The sequence below is a fragment of the Phyllostomus discolor genome, chromosome 3 (genome assembly GCF_004126475.2).
Source record: "Phyllostomus discolor isolate MPI-MPIP mPhyDis1 chromosome 3, mPhyDis1.pri.v3, whole genome shotgun sequence".
NCBI lineage: Eukaryota > Metazoa > Chordata > Mammalia > Chiroptera > Phyllostomidae > Phyllostomus > Phyllostomus discolor.
This window is the reverse complement of record NC_040905.2, coordinates 113964472-113989887: the sequence shown is the minus strand read 5'-3', so window position 1 is coordinate 113989887 and position 25416 is coordinate 113964472. Positions and strand designations below refer to the sequence as shown.

The 25416-nt window shown below is 50.5% G+C and overlaps 1 protein-coding gene across 4 annotated transcripts in view; it reads right to left on the bottom strand.

Annotated features, from left to right (window-relative positions):
• ABCA3 (ATP binding cassette subfamily A member 3) overlaps positions 1-25416 on the bottom strand; it is a 51619-nt gene that overhangs the window by 4513 nt on the left and 21690 nt on the right. For all 4 annotated transcript variants that reach the window (XM_028508976.2, XM_036021019.1, XM_036021017.1 and 1 more), the window contains 18 exons: positions 24490-24663; positions 19431-19612; positions 17389-17529; positions 16741-16870; positions 16410-16564; positions 15973-16128; positions 15530-15740; positions 14433-14583; positions 12361-12459; positions 11286-11472; positions 10221-10524; positions 8669-8942; positions 4688-4892; positions 4104-4323; positions 3591-3749; positions 2211-2383; positions 1018-1146; positions 721-915 (listed from right to left, as the gene is read on the bottom strand). In XM_028508976.2, coding sequence (XP_028364777.1) covers positions 721-915; positions 1018-1146; positions 2211-2383; positions 3591-3749; positions 4104-4323; positions 4688-4892; positions 8669-8942; positions 10221-10524; positions 11286-11472; positions 12361-12459; positions 14433-14583; positions 15530-15740; positions 15973-16128; positions 16410-16564; positions 16741-16870; positions 17389-17529; positions 19431-19612; positions 24490-24663 — 3245 coding nt within the window. The remainder of the gene's footprint in view (positions 1-720; positions 916-1017; positions 1147-2210; positions 2384-3590; positions 3750-4103; positions 4324-4687; positions 4893-8668; positions 8943-10220; positions 10525-11285; positions 11473-12360; positions 12460-14432; positions 14584-15529; positions 15741-15972; positions 16129-16409; positions 16565-16740; positions 16871-17388; positions 17530-19430; positions 19613-24489; positions 24664-25416) is intronic.

The window sequence follows — 25416 nt, the reverse complement described above, 5'->3', positions numbered from 1 at the left end:
CCCAGCACAGGCTCTTGTTCATTCCTTCGCCTGCTCTGCTGAGCAGCATACAGGGAACCTTGCAGGCAACCTCCAGGGGTATGGGAGCAGGAGGTTGGCCTGGCTCATCCTTACCCTGAGGGGCAGCTTTTGGGGTTCAGCCCCATGTGGGGAGAGTCTCCTATTATATCCCTACTATTGGGGGCCCGGGGCCTTTGTTTCTGCCCTCTTCACTCAGCAAGGCCCCTAGAGCCATGCCTATGGCCTAGAACACAGTGGCCTTTTGTGTCTCTCAGGGCTCCCAGATTTCAGCCTGAGTTCCGCACCATCTATCTGCTCTTCCATGTCTTTACCAACATGGTTTGTCATTGATGTTTTATCTGGCTTTTGGTGCTCCGTGGGGTGGCTGGTCTGCACAGCCAGGGGTCATCATCACACATCTCTGTGCGCAGACGGGAGAGAGCTTGCTCCTCTGAGCAGGGCAGCGTGCTGCGAGCGCCATGCCGCACCAGGTCCAGGGAAACAGCTTCTCTGGGAGGGGCCCAGTCTCAGCCCTCCACCCAGGCCTGGGCCCTTCCAGCCAAGGGGGTCCTTATCCCCCGCCCTTTCTCTCCTCTCCACCACTGGCTTAGCTCTGCCCAAGGTTACTGCCCTATCCTGCTGTCTACTTCCCGAGCCAGAAATGAGCCGCATCCCTGACTTCAGGGTGCCCCTTCTTATCGCCTTCCTGGCAGCACCCACCTTCCCGATGTCTGAGCTGATGCTGTAGCCCCCAACAAAGGCGTCCCCAGAAGTGATGGTCTCCTCCCCGGTCAGCATTTTGAAAGTGGTGGTTTTCCCAGCTCCATTGAAACCCAGCAGCCCGAAGCACTCCCCTTTTTGGACTGCAAGGGAGATCTTGTCCACGGCAAAGAGGGGTGCCCGTTGCTCATACACCTGCGAGGTTCCGGGGAAGAATCACAATAGGGAGTCAGGGAGCCAGCTTCTGAGCAGCCAGTTGTTGGGGGCAGACCTGGGGCCTGTGGAGTGGAGCCTTACCTTGCAGAGCTCCTTGATGACCAGAGGTGTGTCCAGCGAGGAGTCCAGGCTGGGGGCCAGGATTCGGTTCCTCTCGTCCACCACATCCTGGTCCTCAGGAAGTGCTGACGGCCGGGTGTACATTTCCATCTAATTGTTCCGGAGAAAGACCAAAAAGGGTGAGCGCTGGTCCAAAAGGTCCTTTACTTTGGAAGCAGGGGCTGAGGTCTCTGAGACGGCTCACCCAGTCTAGCCCACGTACACAGGCTCAGGCCTTTCACAGGGAGAGCTGGGGGGACTGGGGGGAGGGGGAGCCATAACGGTTGAAATTAGCACCAAGCAGACACAAATTGTCTGAGGAACAAGGACAGTGCAAGGCTCATGGAGAAAATCAGGGAACTCCACTGAGGCATATGAGATTTTAATTATATTTTATTGATTGTGTTATTACAGTTGTCCCAATTTCCCCCCCTTTGCTCCCCTCCACCCAGCCCCCCTACTGCCTCAGGCAGTCCCCACACTATTGTTCATGCCCATGGGTCATGCACGGATGTTCTTTGGCTGCTCTATTCCCTATGCTGTACTTTATATCCCTGTGACTATTCTGTAACTACCAATCTGTACTTCTTAAGGGGATGTGAGATTTTAGTATGTGGGTAGAAACTCCTGTTCTTAGAGAAGTCTTAATATTTTAGAGAAGCCAATATGCCCTGGTTTAATCTGTGCATCCAATGTGGTCTCAGCAGGTTTTTTTAGTTTTAGTTTTTGAAATATTTGATTTATTTTTAGAGAGAGGGGAAGAGAGGGAGAAAGAGAAGGTGAGAAACATCAATGTGTGGCTGCCTCTCATGTGCCCCCTACTGGGGACCTGGCCCACAAACCAGGCATATGCCCTTACTAAGAATCGAACTGGTGACCTTTTGGTTCCCACGCCAGCACTCAATCCACTGAGTCACAGAAGCCAGGACTGGTCGTAGCAGTTTTTGTTTGTGGAATGGGATGTACGTGACAAACTCGACGATGCCAGGCAGCACTGCCTCTGCTGAGACCAAGGACCCTGGTGCCCCAGGAGGACTACAACCCCCTCCCAGGCTGCAAGCCCTGTGCTGCACATACACTCTGGCCATTGCTGGGTGCTAAGCCCTCCCTGTGTGTTGACCTGAGGAAGCCTGGCCTTAGTGGGAACTAAGCACAGAACTGCAGGAGTCACTCACCAGCTGCCGCCTCCTCCGGAAGGCACAGATGCAGGTCTTCAGCCTCCACAGCAGGTCTGTCTCAACGAGGAAGAGTAGGGTGAGGTAGGCAAACCCTGAGGCAGCCATGGAGGTCACGAACCTGCCGACCCCTGGCGCACTCCATGCATAGAAGTTCTCCTGGTACTGGATGTCTGTGGGGGCAAGGGAGAGGCTGCTGCACCTGTGTCCCCCATTGCCCCTCCTCCTCATCCAGGGAGCTAGCCGGGGTCCCTCTCCTAGGCCCACTCGGCTCCTGCACCCCAGCCCTCCATGTGGAGGCTGTGAAGGTTCAGAGTTCATTCATTTTCCAAGGGCGTATCTCACGGTCATCACTGCCACACAAGGGTCCCAGACACCTCCTATGTTCTGAGGCAGTTCCACCTTGCAAGGGACAACTATGACAAGTCACCGAGTCATGCCCTCACTCACTCACACACACACTCACTTCGTCACTTGGGGACTGCACTGGGATGCAAAGAGAGGTAAGGTGTGCCTCCCTCCCCACCAGTCAGTCCGATGAAGTAAGTGGCAGGAACAGAGCAAAGGCTGGGCCTGCCAGGGGGCTGCACAGGGCCCTGCAGACATGACGACTAGGCTGCCTACGAAAGATGGTTCCAAGCACAGAAAGGGTGTGTGGTGGGAGGGACTCCGGCTCCCAGACAGATGTCCATGTCTCAACTCCCCAAACCTGTGAATGGTCTTACTTAGAAGTAGGGTTTTGCAGGTGTAATTAGCTAAGGGTCTTAAGGTAAGATCCTGGATTTAGGGGGGCTCGAAATCCAATGACAAATGTTTTCACAAAAGGAAGGAGGGGCAGGTTTGGGATACAAAGACACATGGAGAAGCCCATGTAAAGACAGAGGTGGAGACTGGAGTGATGCTGCCTCACGAACCAAGGAAGCCCCAGGAGCCAGTGAAAGCTGGAAGGGAGGTGGGGATGGGAGGGATGGGGTGAGAGCTGGCCAAGGAGGCAGGGGGCTGCCCTGCAGGTCTGAGTGCTGCAGAAGCAGTGAGGGGTGCCCAGCCCAGGGGATGGCGGGGCTGGGGTGGGAGAGCCCCCTCGAGAGAGGGCACACCTAGTCTGGTCTTGCAGAAATTGAGGGGTCAGCCAGGCAGGAAGGCGGAAGCACACATCATTCTGGGGGCGGGGTGGTGAGCACATGACTCCTGAGGACCGTTTGCATACTTATACATGGGGTATCTCAGTTCTGGGACCAGGGACCTGCCTTGACACACCACGGCCCTGAGCCTCCCCAGAGGAGCCCCTTCGCATGAACAAGGCTCCTGGGGATGGACGCCCTGGCTGGCCCTGGGGAGAGAGCCAATAAAATAGACTGCCGGCGGGAGCCTGTCACTCACTGTATTTTTTGCAGTAGTGGGCGGCCACCTCGGAGGAGGTGCAGTACCTCCTGGTCTCGTAGTTCTCATAGAAGCTGCTGACCGCCATCCCCAGGCAGTGGTTGGGCAGCACTAGAAATATGTGGTCCAAGGTTCTAGAAAGTTCTTCTAATTTTACCGCTGTGGGGAGAAGGCATAGACCAGTGAGTGCAGGAGGACACACCACACCTGCCCCCAAGGACAGATTGAATGAGGGAAAGAAGGTTCCCGATATTCCCCATGCAGTGTGCGCAGGCCAGGGTATCCAGCTGGGCGTCCTCCACAGGTGAGGCCCAGGCCTTCCTGGGACACCACCTCCCAAGGGGTGGCCTGCCAGCTCTGCTGAAAACACAAGAGGGAGGCAGTGCTAGAGCACGGTCTGGCCAGCGTCTGCACTGGTATTGCACCCCCACCCTCCCACACCTCCGCACTGGTGCAGAGAGCTCCGTGGGTACCCAGGATGTGGGGAGTAGGGGGCTGTCTCCAGGCTCCCACCTGGGATGCGCATGATGGTAACCATGAGGAAGGTGGCGATGCCTGATAGGATGTTGAATATGGTGAGCCTCGTGTAGGCAGTGGCCGCCCCCGAGAAAAAGAAGGTCATCAGATACATGAGGGGTATGATGGCCCAGCCGTAGAGCATGAGCAGCAGCAGCGTGTCAGCCACGTGGCCATCCCGTGTGAAGGCATGCACATCAAAGGCTTTGAACACCACCTGTAGCAGCACGGGGGGGGAGGGGGCTTGGTGTGCAGAGCAACGCAGGAGCAAGGCCCATCAGCCCCACAGGCCGGGTTGTCTCCCATGGTGGCTTTCAACCCTGGGATCTTCCCTGATGAGGTTCCCGCTTTTCCCTCTTACTAACAGAGTTGTCACCAGGGTACCTGGCTCCAGGCCCCTGGCTACTAAAGGGGGCCGGAAGCTGGGGGCATGAAGACCAATGAGGAGGGCTGCCTCGCATTCCCAACTGTCCTCCTTGAATCAGGGCTGAGCTACCAGTGGGAAACTCAGGCTGGTTTGGGCCTGTGCAGGGGCCCCAGGACGTGCAGGGGAGGGTCCCGGCACCAGTGGCAGCCCTCACCAGCAGCAGCAGAGTGGGGATGAGAAAGGAGATGAGGTCCCACAGCAGAGCTGAGAGCCAGAAAGTAGCCACGTGGACTCCGCTCACAAACTGGACATGCTTGGCCTGGACAGCCCTCTCACTGACCGCCAGGATGGAAAATGTGCTGGCCAAGAATGCCATGGCGAAGAGCAAGTTGAGGGCGATGTCAAATCCCTTCCGGCCCCTGTGGGAGGTTGGGGGAGACAGCAAAGGTCAGGATTAGAGCAACATGCTTCTGGGCAGCTGGGGGTTGGGTCCTTGGTCACTACCGTTCTAAGTGTGTGACGCAGTGGCCCAGCTGCTAAAGGGGGTTAAGAGAGAATGCCAGAGGTGGAGGGGAGCCCCTCAGCACCAGGAAGATCCTCTTCCCAAGAATAGCTCCTCTTTTGGATTTCCTGTCTCCAATGATGGCAGTGCCACTCTCCCAGTTGCCTTCAATCTGTCCCCTGTGCCACCCACTCCCCACAGACACTCAGGTTTCACTCTGCCTTTCCCACATCTGAGAATCCTCTGCCTGGCTCTCTCTGTTCTGCCCGCGTCAGACCCCCATCTTTGGGCACCTGTATCACTGCAGCAGCTCAGATTCCTCCGCCGCCCCCACCGTCCCCGCCAAGTGCATTCTACATTTGGTTGCCAGCAATACCTTCTACAAACCGGCTTTCATGGTGTTATTCTGTTGCTTAAAAACCTCCTGATCATTTCAATAAGTAATACTGGGACAGGTGGATGTTAATTGACCCAAAAAGGGAGTGCACTACTGACACCCGCCACAATGTGGATGAACCGTGAAAGTGAATGCAGCTAGTTGTGAAAGGCCACATGTTATATAACTCTGTTTGTACGAGATGTCCAGAGCAGGTGGGTCCATGAGGACAGAAAGGAGGGTAGTGGCTGCTGGGAGATGGAGGAGAGAGGGATGGAGAGTGGCTGCCGGGGGTCACAGGATGTCACAGGGGTGATAAAACATTCAATAAAATTATATTGTGGTCTAACAGACACATGAAAAGATGCTCAGCATCCCTGATCATCAGGGGAAATGCAAGTCAAAGCCACAATGAGATATCACCTTATTCCTATTAGAATGCCCATTTTCGAAAAGACAAGAAATAACTGTTGGTGAGAACATTCATTAAAGGGGACGTTTGTGCACTGTTGATGGAAATGTAAATCGGTACAGCCACTGTGCAAAACAGTGTGAAGTTTCATTAAAAAATTAAAAATAGAACTACCGCCCTGGCCGGGTGGCTCAGTTGGTTGGAGCACTGTCCCATACACTGAAAGGTTGCGGGTTCGGTCCCGTTTCAGGGCACATGCCTAGGATGCGGGATTCGGTCCCTGGTTGGGGAGCATACAGGAGGCAACTAATTGATGTTTCTCTCTCACATCGATGCTTCTCTCTCTCTCCCTTCCTCTCTCTCTAAAATCAATAAACATATCCTCAGGTGAGGATTAAAAGGAAAGAAAAGAACTGCTATATCCAGCAACTCCTGAGTATTTATAGGAAGGAAACAAAAACACTAATTAAAAAGGAGACCTGAACCCCCATGTTCACAGCGGCATTATTCACAATAGCCAAGGCATGGAGACAACTAAGTGTTGAACAGTGGGGGAATGGGCAAAGAAAATGTAATATACATACTGGAATATTATTCAGCCATAACAAAAAAAATTATCTGCCATTTGCGACAAGAATAGACCTTGAGGGATTGTGCTAAATGCAATAAGTCAGACAGAGAAAGACAAATACCATATGATCTCACTTATATGAGAATTCTTATTTTTAAAAAAATTAGCACTGGCTGGTGTGGCTCAGTGGATTGGGCATCATCCTGCAAACCAAAAGGTCACTGGTTTGATTCCCAGTGAGGGCACATGACTAGGTTGTGGGCCAGGTCCCTAGTTGGGGGCATGTGAGAGGCAGCCGATCAATGTTTCTCTCCCTCTCTTTCTCCTTCCCCTTTCTCCAAAAGATTAAATAAAGTCTTTTTAAAAAATGAACAGAACTCATAGATACAAAGAACAGATTGGTGGTTGCCAGAGGTGAGGCATGGGCAAAATGGGTGAAGGGGGTCAAAAGGTACAAATTTCCAGTTATAAAATATGTAAGTTACAAAGATGTAATACACCTCATGGCGACCACAGTTAATAATACTGTGTTATATGTATTTCCTGCTGTATACTTTTAAAAGATTTTACTTACTTATTTTTAGAGAAAGGGAGGGAGAAAGAGGGGGACAAACACAAATGTGTGGTTGCCTCTTGCATGCCACGCACAGGGGACCTGGCCTGCAACCCAGGCATGTGTCCTGACTGGGAATTGAACCGGTAACACTTGGTTCACAGGTGGTGCTCAATCCACTGAGCCATATCAGCCAGGGCTATTTGTTGCTATATATTTTTGAATCCTCAGTTGAAGATATGCTTTTATTGATTTTACAGAGAGAAGGAGCGAGAGGGAGAGAGAAACATCCATTAGTTGCCTTCCACACATGCCCCGGCCAGAGATTGAACCTGCAATCCTTTGGTGCATGGGATGATGCTCCAACAGACTGAGCAACCCGGCCAGGGCTCTGTTACGTGTTGTAAAGATGCTATGAGAGTAAATATTAAAAGCTCTTATCATAATAAAAAATTGTAACTACAAATGGTGACAGATGTTAACCAGACTTCTCATAGAGTTCATTTCCTAATACATGTATCAAATCATGATGTTGTATACCTGAAACTAATATAATGTTATACATCAATTACCTTAACAATTATATTGTGATGATGGCTCCATGATTCTGTGAATATACTAACAATCATACAACTACATACTATAAACAGGGGTATTTTATGGTGGCTGAATTATATCTGCTGAGCTTTTACAACAAAAATCCCTGCTGCGTGGTCCACTCTTCAACCTGCTCAGCCTGACCTCTGGGTCTCCTAGTTTGGGGCCCACCAGGAGGCAGCTGCCACCTCTTGAACCCCAGCACAGCCCTTGCCCGTAGTTGCTGACAAGCCTGCCCAGGTTTGGAGGCCCCTCCCATCAGCCCGTCTCTCCCCAATGTCTCAGTCAAGGGGAGGCCCCTCCCCAGCACTTTGTGTATCATTTCTAAGCCCTGCCATGTGCTCCCTTATGGGTATTTATCTTTGCACTTGTCTGTTTCTGGTGTACCAAGGAGGGCAATGACTGCCACTGTGTCTCTTCTTTTGGGGTAGAAACGGGGGTGCCGAGGGAGAAGAGATAGTAAAGTCCAGGGCACAGTCTAGAATGGGGGATGGATGGAGATGAAAGCCCCTCCCCCATTAATCAGTTGCCCAGCATGGAGCAACTAATGATGGAGAGAGAAAATGGAGTGACTGCTCTGAAATTAACTGATTTTCTTTGCTTCCTCTGGATGGTCCCAGAGTTTTGGGGGCTCTGTGGCAGGGATGAGGGAGGGTCCTGCACACACGACGGCATGACAAATCCTAGGGAGAGACCTGCTGGTCGCCCTGACGCAAGGCTGTCAAAGGGCTAGAACCCTTGATCTTGCTGCGTTCCACCGTCCTCACTCGCACACACAGCCGGGCACGGCCCTGAGAATGAGTGTGTGCTGGGATTCCCTGGGGACTGTGGCTGGCCAGAGCTGGGTGTAGATTTGGGAAGAGGGCATAGCCACCGTCAAATCTTCAGGAGCTCCCCACAGGGACCTCAGTGTATGTGGGATGGAGTCTCGCCAGCTTACCTGCTACCTAAGAGAGGGGTGAGTGTGAAGGCTGAAAGGTATGGGGTGAGGATTCCTGAGGCAAGAACCGAAGCTTCCTGAGGGCAGAAATTATGCTTTATCTGCCTTCATGGCTCTGGGTGGCTCCCAGCAGTGCTGAGGCAGTCAGTTCTGGTGAATGGCCCTGACAGGAGAGGGCGGGGCCTGCCCGACTGGGCGAGGATGGGGTCCTCAGGGGACAGGGATGGCAGAGCAGTGCACGTACTCATTGAACTGGTCCTTGGCAGCCTGCAGCGCGCTCCGGGGCTGGGGGTAGTTGGAGACTGTGATGGAGGCCCTCGGGCCGCACAGTAGCTTGAACAGGAGGTTGTCCACAATGGCCAGCGCCGTGGCCGGGGAGTGGTATGCCTGGTTGTTGAACAAGGCGGTGACGACTGTCTGCTCGCTGACATCTCTGAAGGACGCTGCCACCAAGCACCTCTCGTTGAAGCCTCCCCCCTCCACTGAGGCCCTGAAAATCAGGAACTCCTCCAGGTCACCTGGGGAGCAATGGCAGAGTCAGCAGTGCGGATGACTGACCCCCACGGCCCATGCTCTGGGGAGCTCTGAAGGCCCAGGGGAGCCACGGGAGGACATGGCACACGCACAGACGCTGTCCCCGGGCCACCCCACCCTGTGCTCAGGCTTGCTGCTCTGGCCTTGCCTCTCACTCAGCTGTAAAATGGGTACAGTGATGACACCTACATTGCAGGACCCAAGGGTCAGTGAGGGGACAGGGACACATCGGTGACCCTTAGTACTGATATTTACAATGGCATGCATTAAGGCCTTTTGTCATCACCTAAAGAAAGAGGTCAGGTGTCTTTAAGTGCAATGTCATAAAACCATGTAGCGAGGTGGGCAGAAATGACAGGTCCCACACTCAATGAGGAGCAGGAATTGAACCTTTCAGACCGACTTAGCCCAGGGCGTCAGAGCAGTGTCCTGAATCTCCCAGACCCACCTCGAGCCATAAAAGCCTCACAATCTTTGGGACCAGGCTGGGAGCCACTTGGGTGGACAAAGAGGGGCACTCACCAGTGTTTCATAGAGCTAGTCAGGGTCACAGTCACTGGCAGAGCTGAGCAGGGACCCTTGGGCTGCAGGAGCTCCAGGCCAGTGCAGTGCCCAGCACCGTGCCAGGCCATTCTAGGCTGTCTACATGTTCAGCTAAAGAGGAACCTGATTCCTGCCAAGATTTTGTGACCATTCAGTATGCTGAACCTCAGAGTAGCTGCCCAGGCAGCAAAGTATGGGGGAAGCAGTGAAAGGAGAAAACCCTCGAGCACAGTCCACGCAAGCAGAGTGATGCCAGCTCTGAACTCAGGGCGGCGTCCGACTGCCACCACGGGGGGGGGGGGGACTTGAGATAGTTTTGGTTCTAGGGTGATGGAGGGAAAAACACTGTGTCACCTTAATACCTACTGTGACCAGCCTATTAAACAAAGAAAAGGCAACATAAAGATCATAGAAGTTTCACATTTTGTTTGGTTCTAAATACACAACTTCAGGAAACGACCACTTGGTCAAAGTTTAGCCCTAGGGACGCTTTTCTGTGTCTTCTTCTGACTCAGTGCTATCATTTCCTCCCCCAGGGAAGGCCTGGCAATGCCTGGAGGCATTGTCAGGTATCATGAGGGGGTGAGGGTGGGAGGGCAGGGGTCCTATAGTGCACAGGGCAGTGAAGAACTGACCACCCAAAAGTCTGCAGTGCCCCGGTTGAAAAGCTGGGCTCAGACCGCACAGCTCGGGTTCTGAGACCCAGGCATGCCCCTTACCCAACACTTCACGAGGCTCCTGGCCCTCCACCTGCAGCATGTCCTTCAAATGCTCAGACAGCTGCTGATCCAGACGAGAGGTCCCGGGGACTGAGAAAGGCACAACGGTTCTGCCATACTCGCCCAAGGTCAGCTTGAGGATGGGGTCGTCAAAGATCTCGGAGGAGTAGTTGATGGACAGGAGGGCCAGGGTGATGCACATCACAGGGACCAGGACCTGGGCTGCCAGCATCTTCCACTCCCGCCAGCTGTATGAGGCCTTCTTCAGGAACATGGCCAGGAACTGCTGGCAGTGGAGGGTGAGCTGCAACAGAGGGGACAAGGTGACACTGCTGCCACTCAGGAGCCAGCATCCATCCAGCAGCAGGCACAGTTCCCATGTGGGCCTGGGGCCTCCAGCTGACATTTGTGCCCTGGTCCCTGGGCTTCTCCCAGGGCTCAGTCAGTGACATGCAGGAGACATGTGTGCACGTCCCTGCAGGTCCTAACGTGGGCCTCAGGGGGTCTTGCAGCAGCCACGGAGGCAGGGCAGGCACTGTTTGCTGGTCACAGGACATTAGTGGACTGGCCGTGATCCCACAGGTCCCCTGCCGAGGCTGCTGACTACTGCTGGTACGAGGACCCCAGCTGTGCTTGCAGACAGACAAACACCCCTGGGCTGCCCATATTCCCCAACCTCAGCCCCTCACTGTCTTGTTAAGTGTAGGGAGTGTCACAGGGACCAACCCTGAGGTCTGCCACATGCTGGCCACGCGACCAACCTTGGCCCAGGCTCTGTTTTCTGTCTGTAAAATGGGACCAGTGCTGCCTCTACCTCATCAAATGCCAGCATACACTAAGATCTTGGTGAAGGGAGCACTGTTAACATCATAAGCAAAGATTTGCTCTTATTCTTGAGTGGCCAAGGTAGAACATTAAGAAATTACAATTGCTCAGTAAAAATGCTCTGCGTTCTCCCTGCCAGTCCATGGAAGTGTGAGCTGTAATCTGCCCACTTCCCGGCACACTGATCTTCCTGAAGTCCACATCTGGCCTCACTGACCCCACTCCAGCCCTAGTGCTCACCCCGGTGTTGAGCTTGATGGCCGTGCATTCCTCCTCGATCAGGGCACCGATGCCGTCGGTTGGGTCCATCGTTCCACACAGGTTACTGTCTACTGCCCAGTCACTTGCCCGCCTCTCATGCTGGTACTGCAGGGCAGGCAGCTGGATGGCCTGGATGTCCATGCTGGTGTCTACCAGCTTACCGACCCTGCACCAAAACACACAAGGCCTGGTCATAACTAGGCTCCCCAGGGAGGGGGAAGCTATTGTTCCCCAGAGAAAGGAAGCAGAGGGAGAAAGAGGGCGACTGTCAGAGGCACTCGAGTGGAATGCCTCAGCTTCATTGGCTGGTTTGTTTCTTTGCTCATTCATCAATAAATATCTCCAGAACACAAGCTATTACAGCCAAGGAATGCCCAAGAGAGAGAGACAAGCAGACAGGAACCCTGTCCATGGGGGTCCTAGACTCATGGGAGACTGACCGAGGTCAGTGTTTACAGCAAGGGCTTTCCAGAGGGCCTGGCGGGGGGCTTGGGGCATGATAGCTACACTGTTTACATTCACTTATTCTGTTGCCTGCTCCAGGCCACGGGTCCTCAAGGAAGAACAGCTACCTCACATTCTATTTTTCCATTTCTAGTTCTTAGCACTATGTCTGCCAAATAAGCATTCAACAAATGTCTAATACAAGTTTCATTGCATCGAGTTCACCTGGCAGTTCTGAAGGTCTGAATGCTAAATTTCACGTCTTCATTATGGACAAAGGCAAGCTCTGGACCACTACCTAAACCTGGGAGGAGCCTGTTGCTGCCATGAGGGACCCCAAGGGGAAGCACGCACACTCCCAACATGATCAGAGCACAGCTGTGGCCGCTTTCTAAACTGCTGTGCATATCAGAAGCCTCTGTGGCTTCGAGTAGGCTTTAGTAAGAGTGAGGATTCGCACCTGGGCCCACCGCACTGCTTCTTCCCCAGGCACACGTCTACTGGCAGAGGCATGTCAGAGATGACAATTGAGGGGGCTGCTTTATCGTCACACTTTTAAGAAACCACCCACATGGCCAAGTCCTGGACTAAAGGAAGCACGTTCACTGACCGTAAGAAGACTTCCTCCATGGTGGTGACGGAGGCCCCGAAGCTGGCGATGCCCAGCTCCTTCTGCTTCTTCTCCAGTTTAGCAAAAAGACTTTCAAACCTGAAAAAAGGCCCCGAGTGATGAGTCCCTCCTCAGTGACTTTCCAGATAATTCATTCATTCCTAAATAATCACTTCTGTGCACTATGGGGGAGGGGCAAAGGAAGTGAGCTCCTGGAAACACCATTTCAAAAAAAAAAAAAAAATCACGTTTTGTTCCCTGCCTTTCTTTTCCCCATGTAACATCTTGTGAGCACAAAGGCATTCTTTGATAGGATACCCCTACATGAGATCACAAAACCAGCCACAAGCAACTGGTGAATATTCATTTCATTTCTGGGCAGGAAAAAATTTCTAAAAAGAAGTCATAAGGAAAAAGATAAGACCCATTCAATGTAAATTTTACATTCAATGTAAAATTTTCTGGGAAAAAAGAAATCCCAGAAAATTAGGCAACAACAAACTGGAAAAAGTTGCAACATACAGTACTATAAATGTATTTTGTCTGCCTTATGATTGTGTTAACATTTTCTTTTCTCTAGCTTATTTTATTGTATAAATACAGTATATGTGTATAATACATATAACACAAAATATGAGTTAATTGTCTATGTTATTAGTAAGGATTCTGGTAAACAGTAGGCTATTAGTTAAGTTTTGGGGGAGTTGAAATTTATACATGGATTTTTGACCTTGTTGGCGAGGGGGCAGAGGAGGTCAGTGCTCTTAACCCCCCGCATTGTTCAAGGGTCAACTATGTATAATGTACTCTGACTGATAAGTGAGGAAGAGATATGAACATACAACATCCAGAAGAAGCAAGGCTTAGAGACCAGTAAGAGCGTGTGTGTTCAGCCTGCGGCTAGCAGGAATGGGAGAAATACAAAATGCCAAATAAGTTAGTATGTGCTATTTTTTACCCATCAAATACACAAATATTTAAAAAAAACTTACTCAGACCTGGCAACCATGGAGTAAAATGGATACTCTCTTATCCCGCTGCTGAGGAAGCCAAACACACCATCTTTCTAGAAGGTAACTTGGTCCTATTTACCCCATTTTTGGGAATCTGTCCTAAGGGGTCACTGGAAATCTGGACAAAGGGTTTTCTAGAAGAATGTTCTTTAGCATAGATTTTTAAAAAACCATGAGCATGTGATAATAGAGTAGATTTTATGTATAAACTATGATATGTTTGTGTCAGGGAGTACTATACAGTTATTAAAACCAAATGACTGTATTTTGCTGTGTGTAATGCACACCCATGGTTTTCACCCAAACTTTCAGGGAAAAAAATCTTTTGTTTTAATTTCTTAATTCAATTATTTAGTTACTTATATGTAGTTACTTTTTTGTATTATGAAGAAATTTTAGCATTTTTAAAATGTATTATGGTATAAGAAATGTTATGTAACAAATAATTACAAAACACAAGAATAGATACAAGGTAATTCAGGTACTACCCACATATAATGTGCATCCTTATTTTTCCCTCAAAAATTTGGGCAAAAATGTACGCATTATACACGGCAAAATATGTACTCAACTGGGCTAGTAGGAAGATTAAATGTATTTTTAAGATTTATGTCCCGAAGTTACAGAATGTGAATCAGATTTGCTTTTTTGCCTCCCCATACTGGCAGTCCACTGTGTTCATGAGGCATGTGTCCATGGCCCAATTCTAAGACCAAGAAGACGTGCAAAATCACAGTTCCACAGAGAACTCTGGGTGGGCCGCTGTGCGTGCTTCACTCCGAGTGACCAATACACTGAGCTCCCCTTTGATGAGTCAGACACTTTTTACTTCTCAGGTGCAAGCGATGTCTCTCCCGGCTCCCGGCACGGGGAGGCCTGGCATCCCAGACATAGTAAGCAGATTCACCACACGCTGACTGTCACTGGCCCAGGTCCTGAGAGATGCCCACTGGCCGGGCTTCACAGGTACACGGTGGGTGGCTCTAAGCAAGGAGCCCTTAAGGCCCACTGGGCCCCATTCTCGGGTCCGTAGCAATGTTTTCTCTCTGGGACACATACCTGTGCGTGCTCTCCTTGGGAAGAATGAAGGACAGCTCTGCTCCAGCGCTGCTCTCCAGGGAGGCGTTGGGGATGTGGTGGCGCACCAGCCGGGAGATGCCCTCAGGGTTGCAGTGAGCCTCCTTCACCAGCGTCATGTGGTAGCCTGCACCTGGAACACAGCGGAGCCCCACATGAAGCTGTCTCCCCTGTCTCCTGGCCTACCCAGGGCCTCAGGCTCATGGAAAGGGGCTGGAGAGCAGGGGGCAGCTGAACCAGAATGAATGCATCTCAGAACTCCTCAGAGCTATCTTGAGGGTCTTCCCTCCTGCTCCCTAACTGGGAAGAGATGCTGGGAAACTTGGGAGCTGAGCATAATGTGGAGGTAAAAGCCAAGCCACTTCGGACTTCAAGGCTCACAGGCTGTGGTAGGTACTGTTCTAAGGCCTGTTCTCCTTGCTTCCTCAGTAATGGAACCCGTGATGAAGGCTGCCCTGTCTCGCCCTCACCAGCCTGATGGTGACTACATTGGGTCACCATCTACCTGACAGGGCTGTGTGCTGGCCAGGGGAAGCCATAGAAGGCAGGTATGCAACTTCCAGGGTATCTTGTCCTTCCCACTGACAGAACGTGGACGCGACCTGGCATACTGGACCATGAGCTGCCCTTGAGAAGGGAAGCCATGCCTACGTAGCAAAGAGGTCCTGATTCCACGTGTGACCCATCAGCCCTGGGCCTTGTTACAGGCCACTTGCTGTTCTGAGAGCTGTAACATTGGCAACCGTGCCTGGCCTCTCCAACGGCACTGATGCTCTTGGAAGCCCTGGTTCTCAACTGCTCTTCCATTGGCTGTGACCGATTGTCATTCTAATCAAATCAAGACTATGTACTCCTCTTCCCTCCCTCTTCATTCTTCCAATCTCCTCTGCCTGGGACCTCGGGTCTCCAACCAGAGGTAGTAGACAGGAAGTCTTGGGAAGGCCTCTTCCTGCCTGATCTCAGGGCCCTTCGTGAAATTGAATAGTGGGCACTATCTTCAGCACCCTGCAGAGTGACGCTGGCTCCATAGGGAATGGAGGTCGGGCTGCTCACCCCGCTTCCTGCCCTTGGCCACTCACCATATTTCTGTTTGAGGAACAGTGAAGACCCGCAGCACTGCAGCTCCCCCTTGGCCATGATGGCGATGCGGTCCCCAAGCAGGTCGGCCTCATCCATGAAGTGGGTGGTCAGCAGTATGGTACGATCACTTTTCTGCTGCTGAAGAAGGTCCCAGATGGCCCTCCTGGAGATGGCGTCCATGCCCGAAGTGGGCTCATCCAGCATCAGCACCTGCAGGGCAGAGGAACAGCCTTGTGAAAATGGCAGAGTTGCATTCCGGGCCCAGGCTGGCTGTATCACTGGCCCTGTGTGGCTCGAGTTCCACAAAGATGCAGCAGTACTGTCCTCACCAGACGGCCTGTCCAGGGTGCCCAGGGCCAAATTCCATGGCTGCAGAGTCAGCAGCCATCCCAGGCCAAGTGGGAGCTAGAGGGCAACACCTCTGGACCCTGCTGCCCTGTACCTTGGAGCCCGCTATGAGGGCGATACCGATGGACAGCTTGCGCTTCATGCCCCCGCTCAGGAACCTGCACCGGGAGTCCCGCTTGTCCTCCAGACTGAGGATGTGTAGCATCTGTTTGACTTCTTCAGGGCACTTCTGGTGGGACAGGCCTTTCAGCTGAAACGGCAGGGGGCAGGCACAGAGGTCTGGTGGGGCACTTCCAGTGGGGCCATCCAGTGAGCCACTTAGTCTTGGCGTTGTCTCATCCTTTCGTGCGCTGGCCTCCAAGTCCTGACTTCCCTCCCACTTTCCCCACTCCAGGTATATGGGAGGGGTCCTAGGAGCAAGTTTTGGTTTGCTGGGAGGCTAGGGCTCAGCTGGCTGCCTCAGGAACCCAAGCACTCTAAGAAGCAAACATGACAAAGATAAGCTCTGAATCCCACCCCCTGCCAGCTCACCTGAGCATAGAAATACAGGTGCTCTGTAACTGTCAGGTTGTCGAACAGGACGTCGTGCTGCGGGCACAGGCCCAGGCTCCTACGGATCTGAACCATATCTTGTGAAATTTCGTACCCATTGATATATGCCCGCCCACTGGTCGGGGGAAAAAGACCTACGGCCAAGGAGAAGACCAAAGGCTTAGGTTCAGCTGAACATCCTGCCAGTCAGCACGAGGTGTGATGGCCTTGCCACATCCACGCAGTTTTGCTTCGATTTCCCCGAGGACCCGCCTGTGAGTGGGTTTGCCGCTCACCCCGCTCCTGCCGTGGTGGCCACGTGGCCCCTCACCTGTGAGCATGGAGAGGGTGGTGGTCTTTCCCGCACCATTGTGGCCGAGTAGGACAGTAATCTGCCCCTCATACAGGTTCAGGTTCAGGTCTCTGACGGCTGCCCTGTCCTTGTTCCCCACTCTGAACACCTGTAGGAAAGGCAGAGGCCACCCTGGACTTCAGGCCTTCAGGAACTTGCTCTGTGGGCCCTTCCCACTCTCTTCTGGGATAACCACTGAGGTTGCAGAGGGGCCCACGCTCAGCACCACCAGTCAGCAGGTAGAGAGGTGGGAAGTTTCAGACTGAGTGCTGACTGGAGGCCACACAGCCTTCTGTTGTTCTCTGCCCCCTTCAGCCCCAGCAGGTCCCCGACATCCCTGGTTCTGGCATCACAGGCCTGTGAGGCTGAGACATCACTTGCCGCCAGCATGGCAAGTGTTCACAGCAAAGCTGCTGAGAGGTTAAGTCTGGGCAGTGGCACGTGTCACTGACTCAACCCTGAGTCTCCCTACTGGGCCCTGGGAGCAGAGTCTGACTGGTGGCTGGGGCCTGGGAGAGCTGGTTAGGGAACAGTCACCAGCTTGGAGAGAGCCATGGCAAGGCAGCAGGTCTTACCACCTGTATTCCGAAGTCCCCCTTCCCTGCCTGTTCCCACAGACTGTGACACCTTGGATATGTGCTTGATCTTGATCCCAGCCACCAGGTCCTCCGGCTCAGCTTCGAAGTACTCTGTTCTGAGGGCTTTCTCAGGGTCGTCATCTTCTTCTTTCCCTAAAACTCTCCTTGGGCGTACGCACCAGTAAGAGGGCTGGGATGGAAATCACATAGGTCTCAGGTGGCTCATCCGTGTCAGGTTATCGTGTTTGTGACAAGTGGAGCAACAACTAACCGACATGCTAAACATACACAGCTCCCAGCCCTCGGCCCACCCTCGCACATGACCGCTGTAGAGGAGACACCGCTTAGAGCCCCCGCGCCTCACCCTCTGCTCCTAGGAAGCACTCAGTCTCCGCTTCCTGATCTGCCACACAGCCTGACGGCAGCTCATAGGCTTATTGTTGTATCATATTGACTCAGATGCGACCCAAAGGAAAAGCAAAGGCTGACATCGAATACAGACAGGTTATCGAATGTTCCAGTCCGGAGTGATGTCAGGGTAGAAAATGAAGGAGGCGATGTCTCCACACCCCAGCTGCACCCTTACTCACATACATGGAGCTTGTGAGCTCTCCGAGTAGGAGGGGCGGAAGGACCAGGCCTCCCTCTGCTGTGAGGGAGCCTCGCCCCGCCCTGTCTAGAGGATGACTGTCCAATCCCCTGCCCTGTCTAGCGGACGATGGCCCTCCACGCTCTGTCTGGCCATCACAGGGACAGGCTGTGTCAGGGGAAAGACTATAAACACAAACCGTACACACTTGCCACCCTGAGGAGTGGCCCTTAGGCACAGGTAACAGGGGGTGTGGGCAGGGCCACAGGAGAGGTGAGAGCAGGGCCCTGGGAGAGTTCCTGCAGAGGTAAGTCATGGAGGGGAGAATTTGTTTAACCCATAACTATGCTCCCGGTGCATTTCCAGTGTCTGGAATAGTTCTGGCACACCATGAAAGGTATGGTTTTGAGCCACACATTTTGCACATTTTGAGCGATTATGAAATCAGACTGTACCTTAGGAGTCATGGAATGCTACAGCTTAACCGTGTTTTTCTTTCTTAGTGATAAAGTAATGGTGCCTTGAAGAATCAGTGGCATTTTAGATTTGATCAATATGTACTGGACACTTGATACATTCTTGCTTAATCAAATAAGGAATGTCGAAGTGGCAACCTAACTAACCACCAATAGGGAATGAGTTAAATACTCATTCATGGTGGGACATCCATGAAATGCTGGGCAGTCATTAAAAAATGAAATTGATTCACAAATATGCATATATTTTAATATAGGTATATTTAGCCCTGGCTGAGTAGCTCAGTTGGTTAGAGCGTCACCCCGATACACCAAGGTTGCAGGTTTGATCCCCAGTCAGGGCACATACAAGAATCAACTAATGAATGCATAAATCAGTGGAAAAACAAACTGATGCTTTTTTGCTCTCTTTCTCTTATATCAGTCATAAAAATTAAATATAGATACATTTAAAATAAAAGTTTATAAATATGCATAGATAAAAATCTAAAAATATTTTTACAATACGATCCTCTTTTTCTAAAACCAAATGTGGATATGTTACATACACATCCACATATGCTAGAGGATAGTCTATGTGTAGAAAAAAATCAAAAGAACTACACATCAAAATGTCAGCAGTGTTCATCTCTGGGGAGTGGGACTGCACTGTATATTCCAGCAACACAATTATTTTGACAAGAAACCATATTACTTTGTATGCAGAAAACCCAACAAATGACAAGGAAGAGAGGTGGAGGTGAGGGGGTGCTGGTACAGTGGATGGTGGGCCAGTGCGAGCTCCTTCTCTCCCACCCTGGAGAGCAGGGACCATCTCAGGTCAGGTTGGGGGATGGTCTCAGGGCCCTTAAGGACCTACAGCTCGGCAGTTGAGCACAGGGTAAGGTCCTGTATCCTGGCCTGACTAGGCATTGAGTGTTAGGAACTACAGAAGGCCCAGAGTGAGTGCTGGGGAAACCTGCACCTGTCCCACCCCGGATGGCACCGCCCCGCCCCACCGCCAGGCACAGAGGCATCCGGACTCACCATGATGAAGAAGTACCAGGGCTGGGGCACACCGAACTGCCCTGGGAAGATGGCCTCCACATACCAGGTCACCAGGCCATATAGGACCGAGTCAAACAGCAGCATGCCCAGAACTTGCCCAAAGGAGAAGTCATCATCCACGTTCACGGGACTCAGGAGGTCTTGCCATTGGACACCCGTGCCTGAAGGACGCACCAGGAAATGGGCCCGAAATGGACCAGCAGCACCCCCACCCGCCCGCCACCACAACAGCACGTGTGCTGCATCACTGCGAAGTCAGCGTGACCTCGCCCTTCCGGCTTCTACAGAGACTCCGATGCCTCTCTCCAGGTCTCGAGCATAAGACTAGGTTACAAAATCGATGTTATAGAACCAGCAAAACTCAGTAACGGGCTAGATGGACTCACGCTTGATTTGTGACACATATATATGTAAACACAAATCCATACACACAACACATATACACATACATGTGTGTGCACACACACACATGTGATTTGGGGTCAGCCCAACAATGGGAGAGTGTGTATTCCATGTAAATCTTTTTAGGAGTGGAAAAATACTTTGACACATAGAAAGATCTATTTAGTAGTGCTCATAGTGTTTTGTCTTCTCTTTGTTTTGCAATAGCACAGTCCAAATGATGCTCAGGGATTCTGTGTGGCCAGGTGACCTTCTGTTGGCTTGAGATCCCTGATGAAAATGGCTGCTCTCTGGCCTTGATCAATGTTCACTTTGAAATAACCAAAATTTTGCCGGTTTTAAGAAAATTCAGTATAGAACTTTGATAAATAAGAGGTATTATATAGTTAGATTTTTTTTTTTTTGTAACTGGCTTTTTAAAAAGCATTTGAACCCTGGAGGTAACTCTGCATTAAACAATCCACATTGTGCTGCACACTACTAAACATGGAAACACATATGTTTAAAATTAAAGTGTTAGGCCCTAGCTGGTGTGGCTCAGTGGACTGAGCACTGGCCTATGAACCAAAGGTTCACTGGTTCAATTCCCAGTGTAGGGTACATGTCTGGGTTGCAGGCCAGGTCCCCAGTAGGGGGCACAGGAGAGGCAACCACACATTGATGGTTCTCTCTCTCTCTCTCTTTCTCCTTCCCTTCCCCTTTCTCTAAAAAGAAATACATAAAATCTAAAAATAAATAAATAAAGATGGGTTCTTAAAAAAAAACAACAACTAGAGACTTCCGGCCAAGATGAAGGCATAGGTAGACACATTGTGCATCCTCCCACAACCAAAATAAGGTCAGCAACAATTTAGAAACAAGATAACAACCATATCTGACAGAAAATTGAACTGTATGGAAGTCAGACAACCAAGGAGTTAAAATATACACATTCATCCAGACCAGCAGGAGGGGCGGAGTTGGGCAGCCAGACGGAGAGGGGTCGTGGCACAAAAATGGGTGGCACCGAATACATAACGCATCCTGGGCATGTAAGGCATCCAGAGCGTAAGAGTATAGGTGGCTGGCAGACCCAGTGAGGTGGCAACTGTGAAGCAAGGCACTGCATGCAAGGCGCCTGGCTGTCTGGGCCACATTCGCACTCAGATAGACAGGCAAAATTAGGCAGTGAGACAGACTGAGCAACCCAGGATCCCAACGCTGGGAAATAGAACCTCAGGACCCTAATTGAAAACACTTGTGGGGGTTGAGGCACAGGGAGAGACTCCCAGCCTCACAGGAGAGTGCATTGCAGAGACCCACGGGGTCCTATAACATACACTAAGCCCACCCACATGGGAATTAGCAGCAGATAGGCCCAGTTAGCTTGGAGGAAGCGGCAGAAGGGACTGAGGACTGAAATCCAACAGAGAGAGGAACAAGTGCCATTATTTCCTCTCGGACCCTGCCCCCACATACGACGTCACAATCTAGCAACTGGGTTGCCCCGCCCTGGAGAACACCTAAGGCTCCGCCTCTCATATGTAACAGGTGCGACCAGATTAAAAAAAACGGCTCAAATGGAAGTACAAATCAAAGCTCCAGAGCCAACACTTTTAAGCAACCACGAGATAGCCAACCTATCAGATGCACAGTTCAAAGCACTGGTGATCAGGAAGCTCATAGAATTGGTTAAATTTGGTTGCAAATTAGATGAAAAAATGAAGGCTACGATAAGAGAAATAAAGGAAAATGCACAGAGAACCAATGGTGATGGGAAGGAAACTAGGAATCAAATCAATGGTGTGGACCAGAAGGAAGAAAGAAACAACCAAACAGAAAAGAATGATGAAATAAGAATTCAAAAAAATGAGGAGAGGCTTAGGAACCTCCAGGACATCTTTAAATGTTCCAATATCCAAATCATAGGGGTACCAGAAAGGGAAGAGGAAGAGCAACAAGTGGAAAACTTATTTGAACAAATAATAAAGGAGAACTTCCCCAATATGGCAAGGGAAATAGACTTCCAGGAAGTCCAGGAAGCTCAGAGAGTCCCAAAGAAGTTGGACCCAAGGAGGAACACACCAAGGCACATCATAATTACATTACCCAAGATTAAAATGAAGGAGAGAATCCTAGAAGCAGCAAGAGATAAGGGGACAGTCACCTACAAAGGAGTTCCCATCAGACTGTCAGCTGATTTCTCAAAAGAGACCTTACAGGCAAGAAGGGGCTGGAAAGAAGTATTCCAAGTCATGAAAGGTAAGGACCTACATCCCAGATTGCTCTATCCAGCAAAGCTTTCAATTAGAATGGAAGGGCAGATAAAGTGCTTCCCAGATAAGGTCAAGTTAAAGGAGTTCATCATCACTAAGCCCTTATTTTATGAAATGTTAAAGGGACTTATCTAAGAAAAAGAAGATAAAAAACAAGTATAGTAAAATGACAGTAAACTCACTATTATTAACAACCACACCTAAAACAAAAACAAAAACGAAAACAAACTAAGCAACCAACTAGAACAGGAACAGAATCACAGAAATGGAGATCACATGGAGGGTTAGCAACAGGGGAGTGGGAGGAGAAGAGGGGGAAAAAGGTACAAAGAATAAGGAGCATAGATGGTAGGTAGAAAATAGACAGGGGAGGGTAAGAATAGTAAGAATATGGGAAATGTAGAAGCTAAAGAACTTATGGCACATGGACATGAACTAAAGGGGGGGAATGTGGGTGGGAGAGGGTGTGCAGGGTGGAGGGGAGTGAAGGGGGGGAATGGGACAACTGTAGTAGCATAATCAATAAAATATATTAAAAACAAAAACTAAAGTGCTAGAAGACATTGCCATCTGAAGAAAAAAGTTCTGAGTAAAGCTAAAGTCACACTGAAAAAAAAATAAGATAAAGCTACACTGGCCCTGGCAGGGTGGCTCAGTTGGTTGGAGCATCGTCCCATACACCAGAAAGGGTGCGAGTTTGATCTGTGGTCAGGGCACGTACCTAGGTTGTGTGTTCAATCCTCAGTTGGTGAGCATGTGGGAGGCAACTGATCAATGTTTCTCTCTCACACTGATGTTTCTCTCTCTTCCTTTCTCTCTCTCTAAAATCAATAAGCATCCTTGGGTGAGGACTTTTTTTTTAAAGCTACACTGTAGGTTCCTGAGGCTACCCACCTGTCTCCTTACATAGACCTGCCCCCGACCCAAAAATGGAAGCTAAAACAACTAGTGATTGATTGCATGGTTGGAAGAAAAAAAGAGCACTCAGCCTGAGAGAGAAAATATCTGGGCAGGGCAGGGCCCAGCTGGTCTTAAAATGCACACAGGTCAGTTGTGTGGAAGGGAGATTGCATTTCACCTCCTGCTAGTGGAGCTAGAACAGCAGGGATACGATACTAGCACAGCACCAGCCTTGCAGCAACTCACGGGCACCCCCCCCCATCCTCCTCTTGGGACCAGAGCAAGCAAGAGAGGTGGGCCAGTCTGAGCCCATCCACCTTTCCCAGGCCCTTCTGGGCAAGGGGTTTGAGTGACCCAGAAACGAACGGGCCTTCTCCTAAGAGGCGAGCTCTCCATCTCTGGAGACTGCCCAGCATGGGAGGGGTTAAGGGTTGCACTAGGTGCTCTCTCATGGCTTTAGAGGAGCAGGCCTGAGTTCATTAGTTGAAATCCGAGTGGCTACTGCAGGTTTGCAAAATGGGAGCCCACATGGCCAAAGTTAGCAAAAAAAAAAAAAAGTGTTCTATTTGATCCCTGTGATATTTAAAAAATCAGGACATTTCACAAAAATCAAGAAAACAATGTTCTGGTCTGTCTCTTGTTTTTTCTTGGGTCTCCTCATCCTCATTGTCAATCATTGTAGGTTTCAGGGGACCAGGGAGGGAGGAGATGATAATCGTGCTACTTTACAGAGAGCTAAGGGTAGATCAGAGCCCATGGGCTTTGACGGAGAGAGAAAGACAAATGCCCGTATGATTTCACTTAAGTGTGGAATCTAAAACACAAGATAAAGGAGCAAGCAGAACAGAAACAGGCTCATAGACACAGAGATCTTTTTGACGGTTGCCAGATGGGAGGGGGGCTTGGGTGAAAAAGGTGAAGCAATTAAGAAGCACACATTGGTAGATTCACAACAGTCACTAGGATATAAAATACACATAAAATACAGTATAGGCAATACTGTAATAACTATGGATGGTGTCAGATGGGTACTAGATTTATCCTGGTGATTACTTCATAAGTTACATAAATGTCTAATCACCGGGTTGTACACCTGAAACTAATAATATTGTATATCAACTGATATTAAAAATAAAAAATTATTTAAAAAAAATAATGGGGTGTGACACCTTGGGTGTGATTGTTCTGAAAGCCTCCTGAGGCAGGAAGAGACTCAGAGAGTACAATCCCATGCTGGCAGGTGCAGGGACTCATGGCCAGGGTTTTCCTGCAGTAACAGCTGGTTGTAGGCAGGGCCTCAAGGGAACTCAAAGCCAGCACAATGTCAGCCAGCGGTGGGTACTGACGACCTGTCTTCCAAATGCATCACTCACCCAGGTGTCCTGATGCGTCTCTTACTGGAGCTGCAGGTGCCTCGGCTTAGACTCTCTCTGGGTGAAACTGAATCAGCAAGGGCAGTTTGTGAAAATGAAAATACTTACCTTTTGCTTCAAATTTTCCAATGAGCTGGGCTCCCATTGCCATGGCGACATTGGACAGGATACAGGAGAACAGCTTCTGGCTAAGCGTCATCCAGTTGTATCGAGGAGCCACAAAGAAGTAGGGGATGTATGTAAAGAAGTACAGGCAGCCCCCGACGGCTGCTGCCATGTTGGCTACAGATAGAGACAGGAAGGTAAATGTGACAAAATCACGCAAGAATTTGCACAAATGTGTCAGAAGGAAGCCTGTGAGCTGCCAGACCCCCTCCCTGAGACAGAGGCCCTGGTGTTGGGGAACTCCAGGCTTGGCTGCAGCCTTTTCTCTTGGCGGCGTGCCTGTGCCCAGGGAACGAGACCCCACCCAAGGCGGGGACCACACATTGGTTTTTCCAGCCCTATCCTGTCCTAGGACCTCACCTCTGGTTCCTTTGACATTGCTCACCTGACATGACTAATACTGAACCCCCCACCCCAGCCTTGCTTCTTGCATGGCCTTCCCTTTCTTCTTTTTAAAAAATGTATTGATTTTAAGCCCTGGCTGGCGTAGCTCAATGGATTGAGCACGGGCTTGCGAACCAAAGTGTCGCAGGTTCGATTCCCAGCCACGGTACATTCCTGGGTTGCAGGCCATAACCCCCAGCAACCGTACATTGATGTTTCTCTCTCTCTCTCTCTCTCTCTCTCTCCCTCCCTTCCCTCTCCAAACATAAATAAATAAAATTAAAAAAAAATGTATTGATTTTAGAGGAGCAGGGGTGGGGAGGGGGAGAGAGAGAGAGAGAGAGAGAGAAAGAGAGAGACTGATTTGTTGTTCTACTTATTTATACATTCATCGGTTGATTCTTGTATGTGCCCTGATGGGGATAAAACCCATAACCTCGACATATCAGGATGATGCTCTAACCAACTTAGCCACCCAGCCAGGGC